General features: G+C 39.3%; 1 protein-coding gene across 5 annotated transcripts in view; it reads right to left on the bottom strand.

Annotated features, from left to right (window-relative positions):
• The window catches only part of LOC125904404 (CUGBP Elav-like family member 3), a 63,239-nt gene that overhangs the window by 23,395 nt on the left and 18,848 nt on the right, over positions 1-20,996 (bottom strand). For 4 of the 5 annotated variants that reach the window (XM_049601773.1, XM_049601771.1, XM_049601768.1 and 1 more), the window contains exons 4-5: positions 14,905-15,057; positions 8,343-8,425 (exon numbers count right to left, since the gene is read on the bottom strand). In XM_049601773.1, the coding sequence (XP_049457730.1) occupies positions 8,343-8,425; positions 14,905-15,049 (228 nt within the window). In that variant the 5' untranslated portion in view covers positions 15,050-15,057. Of the gene's footprint in view, positions 1-8,342; positions 8,426-14,904; positions 15,058-15,967; positions 20,886-20,996 lie in introns of those variants that run through there. The other variant, XM_049601772.1, reaches the window with a different exon arrangement.

Below are 20,996 nucleotides of genomic sequence, written 5' to 3' on the forward strand. Positions count from 1 at the left end.
TGTGTGTGTGTGTGTAGAGATAGGGTCCATGTCCTACTTTTGTTTTGTTTTTTGTAACTTTTTTTAATTCAGGCATTGGTTTACACACTTTAACTCCACCATAGTCCAGTGTATGTGTAGTTCAAAGAGCCCTAATGAGTTTTGTGACAACAGCCTCTTTCTACTTTTCTGTGTTTGCCTGACACACACACACCCACACACCCACACACACAGACTCCCCAACCCCCCGAAAACACACAATTTCTCAGTAACAGATGTCTGTATTTAAGCTGATAAACACACTGCCTCAATGCACCTCCAACCCCCTCCACCCTTGCTGCCACCCACTGTTCATTATGTCAAACTTTCATTCATCTCTTCCTCCCCTCCTCCACACCCTCCCTTATTGCCCCCGTCCTCCCCCTCCTTCATTTATCCAATTTCTCTTTAATTCACACCCATTTACCACCTCTATAAATCCAATCTGCATTCATCATTACAGTTGCCCCAGAGTGACGTACAGAGGACGGACCCTCTTTTTGTTGTCAGTCAGTGGCGCCTGTCCTGCATCGTTCCCGCCACGCATTGATATGCACGCATATGTAAATGAATCGACGCATGAATGCACACTTAACTCCAGATAGATTCATCAAGTGAACACAGTCGCTCTAATTGCTATCATCATCATCATCCCGGCAGCTTGCTGACATCAGGACGTGGCTACATATGGAGGAGCTGCTTTATCCGCTTATTGTCAGACACACAAAATAACATTTTACAGCAAGTTACGTACTCATGTTCACATCACGGCAGCATGTTTTAGGACCATAGTGAACCAAATCTGAGCATCTGCTTGTGTATTTTTTTGCCTTGTTGTGGGACCTATTCAGCTTTTCCGTATTTTCTGTCATTAGATAATGTTACAGTGTCAGATGTTCATATTACATGTGGCCAGAGTTTGAAATAATGAGGTAAACGTATGTAAAAGTAAACCCTATAAAGGAAAAGACCCTTCTGGATTCCCTTTTTCAAAAGTTTTGGTTTTATTTTCCTACTGATAAGATGATGCAAGATCATGACAGATTTTTTTATATGGTCATCTTCTCCAGGCACTTCAAGTGTTTAATCAGAACTAAAAAAACACGGTCACATCACACCTATTTTAGCATCTCTACTTTGGCTGCCAGTACGTTTTAGAATTGATTTTAATATTTTATTGATCACTTTCAAATGTCTCAACGGTCTCTGTCCTAGTTATATCACCAAACTTTTAACATCATATGCTCCAACTCGCACTTTACGTTCCTCAGGCAAAGGCCTTTTATGCGTCCCAGAGTCTGAAAACTAAGGGGGACAGAGCATTTTCAGTCTGTAACTTTTCACTTTGTAACATATGTTTTGAAAAGTGCTATATAAATAAAGGTTATTGTTATTATTATTATTATTATTATTATAACATTGCCTACACTTCTACATGAAACTATGTGCTAACATCAGAGAAACATGACATCTTGGTTGCCGCTCTTGTTATTTTCTCAAAAGCTTGGATCATATCCTTGCTGAAACAGATCTGGTTGCATTTCAAAGCTTTTATTTGTGACTTTTAACGGAAGAAAGTGCTGCTTTACTCTGTCACAGTCATTCCCCAGCTGCAAGTACACTGCTCCATGTAACTACATGCTAACATCAGGGAAACGTGCAATCTTGGTTGCTGAGGTTGTTTAATTCTCCCTGATTTTGGATCATATTCCAGCTGAAACATGTCTGGTTGCGGTTTAAAAATGTTATAGGTAAGTTGTAGGCACAGTCATACCCCAGCTTCAATTACACTGCTACATGTAGCTACATGCTAACATCAGGGAAATATGCAATCTTGGTTGGCAATTTTGAATCGTATTCCTGCTGGAACATCTGCTGTTGTGATCATTTTGGTTTAAAAGCTTAAACTGGTAATGTTTCACGTAAGAAAGTGTCGCTATATTCTGTTACTGTCATACCCCTGGCTGCAACGATGGTGTCATGGATGTATAAAGAGAACTGGATACAGGGGGATAACATAATTTAATCATGTGGCTTTTCTAGACTTCCCAAATGTTATCAAACTGAATGGATCACATTCTGATGGTAAAACAAGCCACTTTGCAGCCATTGTGATGCTCAAAAAAATGTATCTAGAGATTCACAGATGTCTGTTTTGCTATGTATGTCGATGGGAAAGTCTTTTTGGGCCACATGGCAGCACATGACAGATGTAATTTCACTGTTTGGCCACTACAACTGTGCAGAGACACCAGGATACAAAAAAAAAACACCCTGAAATGTTGACCAATAAGAGCAGATTGGGATTTTTTAGGAAGGGGTTTTAAAGAGGTTATCGCTAAAGCAGAGCATCTTAGACAGAGGGTGAACAAAGGTGTTCAAGCACAGACAGTATGAGGAGAATAAAGTGGGTATTTTTTGACTGTTAAAGCATGAAAACATGTTCAAGGAGAAACCCAAAACACACGAATGAAACTGAAAATGAGCACAATATGCCAGTTTCTATCTATTTGTCTGTTGTTACTATAAAAAAGGCTAAAATGCAAAGATTTAACAAGTGACAACAGGTGCATAAAAGGCTTTTAACATCACCTTGCAACTGTTCATGGCCCACGTGTCTCTGCAGCAGAACATTTGCTCAAGCATTAAGGGCACAATGCTTTGGCACTACAACTTCCCATCTCATATCCTGCATAAAAAGCCTGGGCTATATTTAGCATATGCATTTATTTCAGACTATTGATAAAACCCCTGTCTGCTCCGTCTGAGTCCTTATGGCTGAGTAAATGTCAGGCTTAGTCAGATGTTCCACTCAAAGAGGGCTCTTTCCTCTCGTATGGGCAGCTTAAACACAGGAGGCCTTGCAGCTCAGATTTTACTCTCCCTCACACACACACACACACACACACACACACACACACACACACACACACACACACACACGCACAGCAGATAATGAATGAAGAAACCTGAGAGGAGCCTATAATAAACCCAACAACTTCCATCCACCCATCCATATCTTTGGATGTGTACCCTCCATGGAAACACATGCACACAAAAGCAAACAGACTTTCACACACAGCCGCACACGCACGCACACAAAAGCACACACACCCTTCATTAAACCGTGTTAGTGCGAACACCTGCCCTCCCTTCCCTCGCTGCACATGCAAATATACACCAAACACACACACTTTCTCACTTGGGCACAGTCGCACTATTAAATTCTTATTGCATTTAGAATTAACAGTGAGGCAAATATTAATTCTGGTAAGTGAGTGCTGATGAGGGGCAATATATTATGTCTCTGCTGAAGCAGATATGAGCTTCAGGGCTGCAACTGACAATTATTGTCCTTATCGATCAATCAAAAAGTTAAACATTCTGGGAAACACGCTAATTTGCTTCTTTGCTGAGAGTTAAATGGGAAGATTGACACCTCTCTCGTGTCTGTACGTGAAATATGATGCGACAGTCAGCAGCCTGTTAGCTTAGCATAAAGCCTGGAAACAGCTAGCCTGGCTCTTAAACAAACTAGATAGAACATGTTTATTAGTGTGGCTTTAAATCTACTGGTAGATGGATTGTGATAGGTTTGGATGGAATCAGGCTAGCTGTTTTCCACCGTTTGCTGGTTATGCTAAGCTAAGTTAGCTGACTGCAGCTTCGTATTTACCAAACAGACATGACGGTTGTATTGATCTTATATCTAACTCTCAAGAAAGTAAATTTCACGAAGCTTTCGTTCAACCTCCTGATTATTTTCTCAATTAATCGACTGAGCGTTTGGTCTCTAAATTAACGTTACCACAGAAGCCCATGATCACCCAGTTTGAACATTATCACACCATTAAATTAGCGTTATTACTGGTTATCAGCCTCATAGATTTGGGTTAGCAGGGTCCTGCCACACCAACAAGTATGTTTGGAATACTGTTATCAGCATATTACAAAGCCATGTTTATTGTTGTGTGCTGACAGAAGAAGTCAGCTGAAGTAGCGTTAACATAAACAGCGAGACAGTCCAAATGGGGAGGGTGGTTGAGGTGGTGGTTTAGTCAAAAACAGGACTTTCACCCAGGAGACGGTATCTGTGTCCCGTGTGAAACCAAAAGGCAACACTGACTTATTTTAAGTAAGTGACATACATCACATGGATTACGTATTGTTATGAATGGGACTTATATCACATATTCTACAAAAGGTACTTATTTAAAGCCAAAGCAACTAACCAAGGGTGTGTTTGTGACACCAAAATGAGAGCGAGGCTGTTCAAAGAAACAGAGCATTCTGTCTCTACAAGAACTAACAAACATCACACAGTCACTCCATTAGGTACTCTGCTGCTTCGTCTCCCCAGACAGAGGGTCCAGAATCTATTCTGCTGCTCCTAACGTGTGGTGTTCTGAATAACCGCATGGTGCATTCCAACAGCGCTCCAGTATGCACTCTGGCACTCAAAGTGAGTATTTCCAAACACACCCCATGTAGTCTTTGCGCCTAAACCTAACAACAGTAAAAGTGACACGTAACAACACTGCTCCAGATGCCAACAGTCATTTATTATGCTGAAAACAACATTCTGAACCTACTCGTCAGCGTTTCAGGACCATTCTAACTCATATCCACAATGCTGGAAATCACACTGCAAGGATAACATTCGATGGGTGCAATGGTTAGCCTATGTCCAACAGTCCAAAATCCCAAAATTTGCTAGGCTAGTGCAGTCTCGGAGCCCATCTGCTATCAGTCTGACGACAATAAACCTCTGGAAATATTTCTGGTTTCAGTGTATCCAGCGGATATCCGGATAATGGATATGTGGGCCAAGACTTGCTCTTCTGTGTGCCAGTCATTGTGATTGCTGCAAGTCTAATCGCAATTTAGCTTCTGGGTAATCTCTATATACAGATACTTGCAGATAAATTCAAAGACAGCAAATAAAAATCTAAATTGTCATCAGATAGTCGATGGGTTCCAAGATGGCATTTCAGCCAATGCGTTCTGCCTCTCCACAAGGACTGTTTATCAGGATGTAACCAAAGCCAGCTAAAACATGATTGGTCAACACTACTTGGACTACAAACATACTACAAACAGAAACCAGAACCTAAAATCTTGCCCAACTGCCTACAGATTCTGTATTCACGTGCAGATGTGTCATAGAGTTTAGACTAAATGTGGTAAATGTACGATCATAAAAGAAAACCACAAAACATAATTCTATAAATACTTGCTGCAAATGAATGATGAAAATAGCTGCAAATTCATTTTGTCCAATGACTTTAATGCCAAATAGCAACATGATGAAATTCATTAAGCTTAACAGTTATTTATTTAAAATTGTTTTAATTTAAGTTTGGTTTTGGAAGATGTTGTATAAAATGGCTTCTTTACAATGCAGCATAACTGGATGTTAATGTCTCTCTGTGAGCCTCACAACAGCTGACTTGGCCAGACGAACTGGCCTGATACAGCACACAGAGATAAAGCGATAAGAACAGAGGGGACAAGAGTACAAGATGTTCAAGTCGGACTGAATGTGAGTACCTCCGACCTCTATTTCCACACTACCTCTCAGAGTGAATCTGGATTAATCCTCCTGCCTTTTTCCAACTTCAACCATTCTCTCACTTTCTTCCCTCGCTTTCGGCTGAATGTGCTTTTGACACTCTTCCTCCCCCTTTCACTTAGAGACTCTCACCTGAAATTAAACACAAGGCCAGGTGCCACTCCGAAACAACCATCTGTTCGCCCCTGCCTGACTTCTTTCTTTCTGTTTCTTTCTTCTTTTCCATTGTCGGCAGAGACAAAAAAAAATCAGTAAAACAGCAAGGAGAAAGAAAAAGCCTGAAGACTGACTCTTATTTTCCAGAGAGGACAAATGCTAACAAAAAAGCAGTGCTGAGTGTTAATGACATCCTTCAGCTTTCTCTTCATTCAGGTGTGCTTTCATTCGAGCTCTCAGTCCAATAATTGCTTTCATGTTATTTCTTTTGTATCGCCCTGACCATGAGATGCCAAAGTTAATTATTCTTTGGCAGTGCAGGTGCAATTAGATGACAATTACACCACAGCTGGTAGCAGGGGTGGGAAGCAGATCTGGTCCATGTGGGCGTGTATGGAGCTAATAATATGGTTTTCGTCTTTTTTTCTTTTTCCTTTTGGCAAGAGAGGGGGAAGGGTAGGGAAGGATTGAGAGAACACAGGAGGGTTTAGCTTGTTCCACACGGCTTAGAGGTAAGAGGTTGTGAGTAGGAGAGCCGCTGGGGTTGAAACACAGGGGGGAGAGAGCTTTAGCATTGGGGGGGGCATCGGACCCTGCTGATCCCCTGTGAGAGGTCAGGAAGGTCACGCTACTGTCACGCTAACAATGGGATTTCTTTTGTTGCAACCTTAATACCAGTCTGCTCCTTCGGAGTGTCTCTGTGTCCCCCAGAAGCCCCCTGCCTGCTACTACAACAACCTTCTGCTGCAACAATCAATAAGTCAACACTTTTAATAATTGAATAATAGCTTATTTATCAAGGATCAAGCTTCTCAAAATGTGAGGGCTGGTGCTTGTGTTTTCTTTAGGATTCAACTACAATAATTTTCAGTAAATTAGTAATTGTGTTTGACTATTGCATGTCTGAAAAAGTAGAAAATGCCCAACACAGTTTTCCAGAGTACTACGTCATGTCAAAGATCTTTTGGTTTTATTAAGATAACCAGTTCGCTATTATTCAAAGGTTCAGTGTGTAGGATTTAGGGGGATACATTTGCAGACATGGAATATAATATAATACATTTTCTTTAGTGTATAATCAGCTGAAAATAAGGATTGCTGTGTTTTCATTACCCTCCCAACAATGGGAGCGGGTCTTCGTCTACGGAGTCTGCCATGTTTCTACAATAGCCCAGAACGGACAAACCAAACACTGGCTCGAGATAGGGCCATTCACAGTTTCTGTCAGCCACTGAAACGAGCCCAAACAGCATCACAGAAACGCTGATTTTTAACGTGAAACTGCTTCATTCAGTATTTTTACTGGTTTAAATCAACCGGACGTTTGTTTTGGAGAGGAGGAGTCCTCTGCGAATAACCAGGCTCCCAGTAAAAACCACCTGAACAATGAACACTGGAGGAAATATAACCAGAAGTTTAGGTTTAGCATGGGAAAAGTTTTAGCTAGTATACTACTAAATTTGACACACTGCTCCTTTAAGACAAAGAAAAGCAGCACATCCTGACATTTTAGAAGCCATAACCTGATGCTTGAGAAATTACTCAACCGCTAAATCATAAATAGCTGCCTATTATTATTTTTTTTTTGTTGAATGACTACTTGATTAATCGACCAATCTTGACATTTTTAAAGCAAAAATGCAACAAATTCCTTAGTTCCCAGCCTCTCCACTGTGAATGTTTGCTGGTTTTCTTTGTCTTCTGTGTAATTTAATTGAATATCATTGGGCCTTTGACTGTTCGTAGCATAAACACAAGCAATTTGACCACATCATACAGATTAATGAATGATTAATGAGATTAATCGATACTGAATATGGTCATTGGGTTCAGCCTTACACTGTTCATCAGCTTCTCTACTCTTTCCTCAAAAACTACTATGACCATTTGGGAGGGGCTGGAAAAAAAGAAGTGCATGATGTAGGTTTCAACAAAAATAACCAAAAAGGAAACAGGGGTAAAGCCTTGTTAATAAAAGAGGAAGCAGCAGCAAGTCTGGGAGCACACTCTGTCTCAGTAATTCCTTGCCTTGTCGCCTTGTCTCTCATATAGTCGGTTATTATAGAGACGCGGCTGTCACGTCATATTTAGCTCTGGAAATGTCATTTGGCAGCACACCTGCTGCCTGGCTATGCTAATAAAGCTAGGTTTAACTTTGATTAGAATTCAGAGGGAGAGATGGATGGAAAGAAGGGGGAGAGAGAGAGAGAGAGAGAGAAGAGAGACAGAGACGCAGAAAGGAAGAGAAACATCAGAGAGAATAAGAACTGGCAAAGTCACTCCAGCAGCGAGCCTCATAGCTGTCTCTCTCGACCCGTGACATGTAGCAAGATGACTCATGCCTTAACTGGATGGATATGTCTGGATGCATCACATATGAAACATAAGAGGGAGAGCAGCCTCTGACCTTTATTGCAGCGTATCAGCTAAAGGGGGAAGTCAGGCCTGCATGTCAAACTTGGTTAATTTTCCTGTGTCACTGCGTGTCCACGTGTGTCTGTGTGGTGCGTTCAGATAGCCTAGTATGCCAGTTATTCTGCTCCCTTTATTTAGATATACATGTGAGCTGCTGAGAATCTTGAAAAGACACACTCACCCCTGGTAGTGTCTTCTGCTCATGCAGTGCATTCTGGGCTTTGAGGGCGGACTCACGTGCACAGTATGTCAGGAAGGCACATCCTGGAGACAAAAAGACTAAGTGTTAGAAGAAGGAGTGTTCCTAACAACTGATTTCTCTCACATTTAAACAGAAACTTAGACTAATCGATCAGTCTTTAAGTAGAAAAAACAGTCACAATTTAGCACAATTTAATCTGTAAGGTCAACAATTGTCCAGAAATTATTGTGCATATTGTGGAGCCATTTTTAAAATCATTAATTACATTTTTTAAGAACCAAATTGTATTTTAAATGCTGCTGCAATGTGATACTTTGCACCGTGCATGATGACCATTGAACATTATCTTTCAGAACATGACAACAACTCACTGAATAAAAGTCATATAGTAATAATAATTTCAAAAATAAGTTTAACCAGCTAGTATCTCTGTAGCTGACTGGCGAGGGTAGCATCCTTGAATCGACTAGTCAACTGATCGTGCGTATCCCTATTTAGAGGTATGGATGGGAATCTATAAGCACCTCACAACTCAATTCAGAGGGCTACGATGGGATTATATTTTTGATTTGTATACATGATTTACTTTTCTTCACTGTGTAACTACTTGCTACTTTCAAAGCATAGCGCATTTGTGATGATACAGAAGTAAAATAAACAAATTAAATCACTTTTATTATCTTTTATAAATATAATAGTGGTAACAAATGGAAGAGATGTGTCAACTGGAAGGTTAGAGTTGCCAACATATTTTCCAGCAGTGCAAACAACCAACTAGAAAACAAACAAAGTGTGCTGACCCACTTATAGTGACCAATTTGACCCAGGTCGAATTAAGCGATTATTGTAACCAATTTTTCTTTCCATTTTCCTCATTTCTCATGCAGATTACCATCTATTTGACAGCTGTATATTTATTACATGATTATAAATTGATGAGGGGCATCACATGGGGGCATTTTGTGACTGGCCATTATCAATCCACTTGACAAGAGCGGTTTCAACCAGAGGAGCTCATTGGTTTTCTGTCTCCATCACTTTATGTGTTATAAGGTGCCTTTAGGAAAACAAACCGCTACTCTAAGACATTCATCCTGCTATCAGGCTACTAAACAGGGCTGCACAATTAATCAAAATATTATTAAAATTGAAATATGGCCAAGTGCAATTTCCAAATCATAAGAGCTGTCACGTCACAATATAACATTATAAATGTGGCACTGTGGTACGACAGAGATGCCCTGTGCTATAAATCATATTCCAGATATAAGTGAACACGCTTGTATAGTACAGACCAAATCAAAAATCACATCATCATAATTTTTGTATTTTTATAGTAAAAATAAAATGCAAAAAAATGCCATTCCCACTAAAATCCAAACTCATATCGCACAAGATCTGTCAAGATAATCGCAATGTGATTATTTTGCATATCGTGCAACCCTACAACTAAATGTCAACAGGAGTCATTTTAATGAATCAAGTGAATTGCTCTAGTCTACTTATATATTAATATTATATTTACATATATGTGTGGAGATGATCATTTAAAATGACTTTTTAAACTTGTTTTTTTATATCACGTACAACAAATTATTTCATCTGTTTATTTTCTGTAAGCGCTTATCCTGCTAGGGGTCGCTGGGGGGCTGGAGCTTCTCCCAACTGACATAGGGCGACCAAATGTTGTTTTTTTAATTTTATTTTATTCATTTTTCCCTGGTATTGATCTATGAAGTCTATGCTGACCTGTGTCTCAGACGTAAAACTGCCTCACCTGTGAGTCTTTTGAGTTTTTGAATGCTGTATGTAAGGTATGGACTGGGAAAAGCTGTAAATGAATTGTCCTCCTGGGACTAATAGAGTTCACTGAACTGAATTGAACTTTCTCGTTGTCTCGTTTTAGGCAATATGTCAGCAAGTTCTTCATTTAGAGAAAATAACTTTCTTTCTACTGTCATGATTTTAATGTGCACACAGCACCAGCACCAGCTTTGATCCATATAAGCCGTTGATCACTGTAACCATGATCACTTTACCGGCTTCCACTGTGGTAAGTTAACACAGACATCCGCATGTACTGTTCTGACTCAACTGATAATATAAAACGTTGATATTATTCAGTAGTCTAGCTTAGAACGTAGACACAATGTACAAATTTGTGTCAAGTCCCAAGGAACAGTGGCAGCCTTGAAAAGACATGTTTAGCCGCTGCAACATTCTGTTTGGAGCCTATATGACACGCCCATGCATACCGTGCCCACCACTAGTACGTGATGACCAACTAACTTAATAATATCACGGTTGTTTGAAATATGAGGCCAAGCGTAGCAATAAACTACATTAAAATTCATTATAAATGAAAACATAATTCACTTTACAGGTAACAACATGTAACTTTCACCCTGAATTTAACCACCTCTCCTTTAACACTTCACAGCCAGCTAAATGCTAACTTTGCATATTCTAAAGGGCCTCTGCCTCTGGATCAAGGGGCAAAGGACACTGATTGTGGACTGATGTGTAGGCATGGTGGGCGAGTCACGTAACTGCTCCAGCCACAGATATACCTAAATAGGCTTTGAAACCAATTTCACATGGTGGCCAAATCATGGAATTACAAGTCCCGGCTCAGGTGGGAAGTCTCTGGTGCACTTGCTTTATGTGTCCAACAATGCGGAAGATCTGAATGTTGTAACTTGTAAGTCAATCAGTTCTCTTTATATATCCATGGTTTATGTTTGTCATGTTTCACCATCCAGTTGGTTCAGCCATAAGGAACGTAAAGCCTAGTCTTCCAATTTTGCTCAGCTGATCATAATGTCAAGAATTGGGGTTTAAATTTCAGATTATTGCCTTTTCAGCATCAAGACAAAATCTCTAAGGAGAGAATTCTGATGCATCTAACAATCAATTTTTCCCCATCCCTTGTTAGAAGATCAGGGAACTTTAAGTCCATGTATTTTTAATATCAGATTCACATGCTATATATAATGTGTAGATGTTACTGTGACTTAATCTCCATTGGCCATTTGCCCTGAATACCTGCAGGCAGAAACATGCTGCTGGAGTTTATTGTCCTATTATTAATCTGCCATTTGATATATGTGCTTTGGTTTTATCTTAACAACAGTTCTGGGTCAGCATTAAATTTCTAAAAATGCCTCCTGCCTTTAATCAGGCCACTGTTATTAAAATGTATTTAAAGCTGCATGAAACAGAGACTTAAAAAACTAAAACAAATACAATAAACAACTGTCATTTTGTTGAATAGTTCTCCCTGTAGCACTGAAGATCTATGGGATAATTAAATCATAATACCTGGAGACTATTCAGACACAAGCAGTCTGAATGAGTATTTAATATCATGCTGGTAAGGCCAAATGTATGCAGTCCCACATAATAGAGAAAGGCCTTCATTAACCTTTAGGGCTCCCACAAATCATGAATATGTAAATGTATGCAGAATAGGTGTTATAGGTGTTAGAGGACTGATACCACCTGGCCTATACGTCTCCCAAATGACTGATGGTTTATGTGGATTTATAAAAGCCTTTGTTTTTTCTGCACTCAGATTTGCATTAGAAATGATAGTAAAGAGGGTTGTTTAGCTTAGATCACTTTGACTAGCTTTAGTCCATCTGTCGAGCAGGATTTTGAATGTGTTGTGACTTTACTTCCTAAATATGAGAAGCCTGTTCACCATGTGACGTGCACGAGTAATGGGTGACAATGTGCTTACAGATTGACTGATATCTCCATGTGAAGCCAATTATAGACTGACAAAATACTATTTCTGAGATTGATCTTAGACGTCTACCTTTCTGGTCATGACAATTTGAAAAAAATGGAGAGAGCTGTGCAACTTTTTTTTTTTTTAAATTCCAACAGTCTTAAATTTTTTTCTTGCAGTTTTTAACTGTGCATCAAAACTTAGGCGTGCAGACAAACCTCCCAGCATGCACCATGGAGGTCTCATGAACATAGACCTCATTTCAAGTATCTAATTTTTGTTTTACACTGTGCTCAACAACACATTTCAGTTGCTGTTGTAGTTAGTTAGCTCACCGAAGTGAATGCATGTTGACTGACTGAAGGGCTGTCGGTGAGCGTCTGTAACCCTAGTTTTTGCGGTGTGTCCTGCACTAGTCAGTCCTTGCTGGCTTTTTTCCAACCGATTTAGCATGTGAAGTTTAAGACACATAAAAACTACATCAAAGAACAAGTGGCGATGAAGGCTGACTGTTGCGTCATCACATGTTTCTCAGCCAAAAAGCTGCACTTGAACACACCACAGAGACGGCAGTAGTCTGTATTCGTCATTCAAAAAGGGAAACTGGAGGACCGATAAGTCGGATTCAAGACACTAGTTAGCCAGTTGGTACATTAACAACACAACCTAATTTTGTAAGAACAAATTGTATTTACCATGCGCTAGAGAACAACAACACTAACTCTTACCAACTGTTTCTGCTAAAGAGCTCAATGACTAATAACATAATCTTAGACCGAGTTTGTTTTGAGCTCATGGCCTCTTGACTTTAGCTCTTTGTTTACTTTCGCTGAAAGTACACAAACACGCTGAATCGGCTGAAAAAAGCTGACAAGGAATGACTAGTGCCAAAGATGCGGGAAACTCTGCAAAAACTAGGGCAACAGACGCTCACTGATGGTCCAACATTGACCAACAGCTTGGTGTCTCAGGTGTGTCACCTTTAAATCGGCAGCAGAGATGACGGAGCCTGTTGCTGAATAAAATCACTGTGACTGGCAGTTCAGCTCAGTGCACAAGAGAAACAGAGGTGAGGAAAACAAATAAACAAGTTAAGTCAAGAGGGTGTGAGCTCAAAACAAATTTGAACAAACAATGAGCTCTGTAGCAGAAACAGTTGGTAATTGTGTTACTGTTCACTAGCACACTGTAAATATCCTTTGTTTCTTTCAGCATCAGGTCGTGTTGTTATTGTACCAACTGGCTAACCAGTGTCTTTAATCTGTCCTGTCGGTTTTCCAGTTTCCCTTTTTAAATGACAAATCATAAATGTATAATCATACCTAGATACCAGTTCCCAATATGGTGCCTATTCAGTCCAGCTGAGTCACTCACCTGGCGCATACGCCAAAGATTCTAGCTTACTAGCTTGTTTATGCGGTATGTGGCCCACTGAATATGCGCAGTAGTGTTTCTTCCACTGGCCCTAACTGCGAGTTCTCGCTCAGCTCATAGACTTAACATTGCTATGATGTCACAGATCTTAAAATTTATTTTCTCAGCTGTAGTATTATTTCGTTGCAATACCATGAGTGGCCACTGGGAAAAATTGGAAGTAAGGCTGAGCACCGTTCCTGGGTGCCTGTGACAAATACAGACTATCGCCACCTGCAGGTATGAAGAGTTATTTCCTCTCAAGCAGACACACCACGTACATGCTAGTTGGCTGTTAGCTGTAGTCTTTCTGCAATGTTCAAATGCAACTTTTTGGCTGAGACGCAGGGAACGTGAGGTGACTAAACAGTCTGCCTTCGTCACATCTAGCTCTACAATGTCAGTTTGATATGTTTGGGCCTTATGAGTGTCCTGGACATTTATTTGGGAGTTGGTCAGAAAAAAAAGTGTCTCCTCTTCTTGTCTCAGTCAGGACACTGAACTTCAAACTGCAGTATGAAAATGCACAACCCTGTCTCCTAAAAATTCAGTTTGTTGTTACTAAACTGCTTTCTTCTTATGTTCAGAGACACTGTCTCTGTCAAGTAACGAAATACTACATTCATGTACCGCATCCGCTTTGGGAAGATGACACGTATACTGAATGCAGAATCTTGACAACAGAACTTCGGTTCACGTCTAGACTCCTGTCTTAGGGTTAGGCAACAAATGCACTTTAGTTGAGGTACATTGTTACTAAACATTTTGCAGACAGGTTCAGTATCAACATTTTTCGACTTCTGAGGTATGTTACTTAGCAACATCTCCTCTTTATTTAATAGAAAGCATAACTTACTCAGCATTTCCCTCAGAACGTATTGGCTGTTTCAAATTAGTCATATATAAAAGTAATTTCTAGGAGATAGGGCTGAGGTTTTAGTGAGGTGGATTAAATTATGTTGAGCCAACCTTAAAGTATTTAGAGTCATTTTAAAAATGTTATGCCAAGGTTGATCAATACTTCAGACAGTCCATGTGTAAAATATCAAATACTTTCGTCAGTCCATTAAACGTGAGAAGCAAACTTTTCACAAACTGTGACTCGGGTTCCTTTCTTAGATCATTGGTGCTAAAAATCAGGTTTCGGCCTCACAGGAGTCCTTTAACCGTCTCCAGAGGGACAACAGCTAAATGAGGAATAGTTTAACTTATCTGATATTTACTGAGAATTAAATCCTAACTGGAAGACATATAACAGTAATATTGTAATAACAGGCTTTGCTCTCACTGTTATCTTCCCACATAATGAATACTAAATTAACAATATTTTTCCCCCAGACGAGCTCCTTGGACAAAATCTTATCAAATGGAAGTTCTTGGCTGTTTCTCCCTCACCTTTGTGCATCCCCGTGTATTTGTCCTTTATCACCGTCAACTCATAGATCTTGCCAAACTGCTCGAAGATGGGCTTCAGGTCCTTCTCCTCTAGGTTTCGGGGTATCTGCCCGATGAAGAGCTTGATTGCGTCAGGCTCCTTCATTGAGAAGTCTGGGGAGGCATAACACACACACACACACACACACACACACACACACACACACACACACACACACACACACACAGTGAGTGGAGGAGGCGGTCAGGAGGAGCAGACAGGAGCCTGCAGGCTTAAATTCACACTGCACAGGAGGTGCAAACAGGAGGCCGGGGATGGAGGTGCAGATGGGAGCGTTCGGTGGGAATGAGGGGCTGAAATAACAGTTTCTACACCCTTGGAGACATGATCTGATGGTGGATTTTTAGGAGTTTTGAACATAGATATCACATTAAAACCCAAGTAGTTGCAATATAGAGTAAGATATTAACATATTAATAAGTAAAATTCTAACTAAGTAACCTGAGGCTACTATGAGCTCACTGTTCACTGTCACACATTCATTGCAAGAGCTACTACAAATTCTAAAGGAATAGTGATGTCATTTATTTTTTAGAGGAGATTATATGCAATTACACACATATCAATAGTATAATTCCAACATCTGCAGCCACTATTTTGTGCTTTATTTGAATAAAACACAAAATAAAAACACAATAATTTCAGGAAATTAAATTATAATGTCATAACTTTCATAATTTTTGCAGTGCATGGACATTAGGGATCAGTAATCAGGATTCATGATACAGATGTGTCTTTACCTGACATAAAAATGATTTAAAACACGCATGTGGCATTGTAGTAAATAATAGTACACACTATTCTCCTTCCTCGCGCTGATATTTGGTCGAGGCCGCCTATATTCAAGCCCCCTACAGAAACATGACAGTGTCAACACAGCTGGAGACCCGCGCTCTCTTTGTCAAGACATGGGTGACAACAACAATGACCTGCACATGATTTCACACATTTGACCAGAAACACAACAAAGAGGTTTTTTTTAAAAAATAAAACAAATCATACCTGTGGTGTTGTTCGTGGCAAAGAATCGGCGTGATCAGTGGCTGCCTTTCTTCTTCCCCCCGCTGTTATTTAGTTATTGGATCTCAATTATTCAGTTCATTTGTCTGTAAGAGCGTCTTTGAATCCTGTAACAAGTTAGGCCTGCACCCCCCCTATAACAACACAAGTAACATCCAGCGACGGTCCTTTATTCGGCATGAGCGTCTTTTTCTAGATCTGCTTGTTGTTTTTTTCCTGACAGATGCTCCGTGATTTTTTCCCCCGTTTCAAATAAATCTGATATAAAAATAAACAAGTCTCTGTCTCTCTCGCGTTGCTGAATGGAGAGTGTTGTGATAGATGAATTTCCTTCAGTAGACCGTGGGGAATTGGCAGTCTGGTTGGTTGTCCTCTCCCTCTCCCTCTGTGTGTGTGTGTATATGTGTGTGTGTGTGTGTGTGTGTGTGTGTCTGTACTCCTTTGACGTCGTAAGCCGGTGTCTCCCTCCCTGTCCATCTCAGCTCCATCCCTCCTCCCCTGGGCTGTACGAGCCGTGATGTCTGCCGCCAGGGACCGTCGCTAAACTACCAGTCCTGTGACTGCCGGAGAGGCAAGAGGAGGTGATGAAACCTCAGTCATGGCTACAAAACGTGATGCTGAATGTTCAATTGTATGTTTGAACTAATTTCCCTATTTGTGATAAATGATTAAGACATTGAGGTTAAGTTCAATAGTTAATGACTTGTGTGTTTGTGTTTATTTTTCCTTGCGTAAAATATAAAATGTCACAAACCAAAATAAATTGTCCGTCACATTTCCCAAAGTCCAAGCGGATTTATTCATATTGTTTGACCAGTGGTCCAAAACTTCAATGTGTATAAAAAATAACTAGCAAATATTCACATTTGAGAAGCTGGAGCCAGTGCTGTTGGCATTTTTACTCCAAAAAAAAAATAAATAAATAAATTTTTTTTTGATGCCCTAATATCCAAAACAAATGCAAATCATTCCTTCACCAGATTGTTCTTCAGTAGATCATACTGTACTTCATATTAATTATTTTATATTTATCTCTTATCTCTACATATTTCTGTCCTTGCACTGTTGCTACATCCATTTTTTCCCTCTGGAAATCAATAAAGATTTATCTTATCTTAAACTATCAGAACAGGTACCTGCAAGTTTAAAAATACCTACTATATTTTTTTTAAAGGTATACTATGCAGGGATTGTCAGTTACTGTTTGCAAACAGTATTGCCAGCAAAAGTGAAAGTAAAAGCCAACCCCCTTGCTGTATTTGCGTTTTTTTCTGTGTTGTGTCCGCATTTTTCATAGTTTCCTCTGGGACGCATGCTGCTTACAGCCTGGCACCTGGTCACTACCTTTTCATAAAGCCCTGACCTCACTCGCTTTGTGCCCAGGAACGTCCTGACCACAGCAAAATAAGAAGAAAATAAGAGAATACAGGCAGAGTGTGCAGCAAAATACACTGCTACACACTTCTAGTGATCATAAGTGATTATTGTAAGGAAATATTTTTGTATAAGTCTTTAGTGTTTTCGAAAAATCCTGCATAGTATACCTTTAAAGTTCCCTGATTGTTACCCCCTTATTCCCCAACTTCACTTTGGTTCCCTATTGGTACATTATGTACTAGTACACTACATATTAAATTTTGTTTTCCCTAATTCTACTCAGCTGTGTGACTGTCGTATACATTACAGTCCTGGCTTGCAGCACCCATTTGTGGCATTTGATATTTACAATTAGGCCTGCAACAAGCAATTATTTTCACATTTTGAATAAACGATTAATTGCATAAAATATAAAATGTAACAAAATAAAATAAATTGTCCATCACAATTCCCAAAGATTAAGTTGATATAATGATATCGTTTGTTTTGCTCAACTAACGGTCCAAAACCTGAAGATATTCTATTCACTATTAAAGAGGACAGAGGAAACTATCAAATATTAATATCTGATAAGCTAGATTCAGTATTTATTTAGTAGTTATTTTTGCTTACAAAAATGACCCAAATATCTTATCAGACTTGGGGATTATGCATAATTTCTATATGTTACATACCCCAATATCTAATACAAATGGTGTTATAGGGACAATCATTTTTATTTGGTCTTGTTTTTCCCACCTCTACTTTACTGTATGGCCAATTGTTTTGGCTTTTTGGGCATAATTTAGTAGGACAGATAGTATAAAAGGGGGGAGAGAGAAGGGAAGGGGTAGGGGCAGGAGTTCATCTTTTCTCCAATTGTTTCACATTTTCAACATTACTACAATACCACAGTATGTAACTTCCTGAGAATTTAAAACCACACAGGGGGCTTCATGTAGCCATCTGAGACAGTGACACGTGGCATGACAGTCCTGAATGAGGACTATAAATGAACATCCATCCATACTATATCTGTATCCTGCGCAGAGTCACAAGGGACAGGTCATCAGTCTGCCCACATAATGTATACTCCCTATAATGAGACAACCATTTAAACTCTAACTTAAATACACACCTACAGACAGTTGGGGGCCATTAATTTATCCACCTAATGCACATATCTAGACACGAAGACAACGGCACAGGCGGCTAGAACATGCAAACTCCACAGAAAGACACAATGGGCCCATGAAAGCTAAGGTTCAATGACCAGAGAATAGATCCAAAGCTGTTTTATGTGACCATCACCACCTAATACACAAAAATACACACTAATTTGACACATATTTGACATTATGTGATTAAATGTAATAGGGGCAGGAGGCGGTTTTGGAGGGATTGATCATATTTTTCGTTTTTCATGTGGACGGTTAAAAAGCGGACGGTCCCTGACATCAAGCGACGCAAATCCGCCTTTTGTTCTCGCCGTGGAGCTGACCACGGTGCTGAAATGGGTCCACTCAACTCGTGACACACTAGCATGGCTACAATGTTCCCTCGCTAAGTGGGGAAAAAACACATTATTTCTATAAGTGTGCTGGAAATTGCAGGAACCGTAATTAGGGACACACACACACACACACAAACACACGCCCTCTGTGAAATCACGACAGCATGTAAACAATGAGCCCACATGACACACAGGAGGCTGCACACACCCGACGTGCGCACACGACACTTGAAAGGAGTCACGACCTGGTCCTGCTCGGCTTCACACACACATCATGGTGTTTATTTAGACACACACAGCTCAAAGCTCCGAGCACAGGCTGGACTGTTAATTCCTGTATTTCCCACAGCACAATATCTGCACGGCTTGTCTCTATCGTTAAGACTGCCATCTGCCATCAGACACTAAATCCTATCCGCCTTCCGCCCTCCAGCCCTAGAATAAGCCCACAGAGCTGCAGCTCTTCATCTGACTTTAACCAAATATAGATGAATGTTAACTGCGCTGCTTCGACAACGTGATTTGTATCACTTTGACAATGGATGTCATTTTTATTTTATCTCAAAGTGAAACCAACAACGACATCTGGTGACGAGCTGCAGACACAGATGCTGCTGCTGCTCATGTTGCTCTCAGTCTGTGACTTTGCAAAAGATTCTGTATCTGAACCTTAAATGAGGTTTTGTGCCTAAAATACTGGTGCGAGAAGTAGACAGATCCTTTATTTAAATAAAAGTTTGTTTGTTTTTTGATTGTTGACTTGACTGGTTAGTTTTTTTCTGCTCTGAGTGCTTGTTGTTGAATTAAATCAAATTGTTAAATTGCATCTATCTGGATATAATGCAGCTCTATGTCTAAACATAAAATAAATAAATAAAAAAATTAAAATAAAATAAAAGCAATGTAAAAAAATCTATAATACAAGTCAAAGTCCTGTATTTATATAAAAGCAAACAAGTATTTTCAGCAAAATTGTCTCATATAAAAGCAAAAGTACTATAGAATGGCCAATTTCATCGTATCATATACATTTTATATGGATTATTACAGATAGTAAGTCGCATTTTATTGTTGTAACTGGTTGAGGAGCATATGTGCAGCAGCAGCAGCAGTTCAGTCTAACAAAATGTTTCTGCCTATAACTGGGTCCTAAAACCTTTATTTCCTCAAATAACAAATCTGTTAGTAGTCTATAAGGTGCACTGCCACACTACAATTATGAAAAATGGAACTTGATTTAAAAAAATAACCTAAAAAATATGATTTGAGCTACAGACTAAAATGACTTTAGATTTTTGTAAGGAGCAAATGCATCATAATCTAAAAGGTGGTCATTTGTTTTGTCTGAAAAATCTTAATTGGTAACAAGTATTCCTACGGCTGTTAAATACATGTAGTGAAGTTAAAACTACATTATTTCCATTGGAAGTGAAGTAGTTAGTTATATAGTAGCAGGAAATGGAAACATTAAAGTAGACAGTGTTGGGAAGATTATTTTTAAAATGTTATATGTTACAGATTAATAGTTACCCTGTTAAAATCTAATAAGTAATCTAACTAATCTAATTTTTTCATTAAAATAATACTTATTACATTTGATTACTTTTCAAGCAAATGTTTTAATCTGGGCAATAAAGCTGAAAAGTCTTGAAACAGACAGAATGAATGTTATTTTCTACATATAAACTTCTTACTGAAAAGCATACTTCAGATGTAACACCTTTCTACTCACTAATATTTTGATTAGTAACTGTAAACTAATAAAAAAAAATATCTTAGTAACAGTAAGAGACTACAATGCCATAGTTACTCCCCAGTAACAGTACGTGAGTAGTTATATTCTACCACTGGCTTTAAATGAATGACATTTCCTGGAGCCGTAAAACACTCCACAAACAGCCTGATCGAGGTCATGACATCAACGTGTCTCTAAACTTTAGTGATTTGGAATCTTTCAGAAATTTCTCACAGTATTTTTGGAGATACACGTCTGTCTGACAGGACATAAAGCAGCTGATGCACAGGACCAGCTGTGAGATATTGTACTTAAATAAACACACAATACAACCTTGTTTTATTTTGGACAACAATTTTTTATTTCACAAAAATGTTTTTTTTTTTGTTTTGTTTTTTTTTTACATA

This window comes from Epinephelus fuscoguttatus, linkage group LG17 (assembly GCF_011397635.1).
Source record: "Epinephelus fuscoguttatus linkage group LG17, E.fuscoguttatus.final_Chr_v1".
Lineage (NCBI taxonomy): Eukaryota > Metazoa > Chordata > Actinopteri > Perciformes > Serranidae > Epinephelus > Epinephelus fuscoguttatus.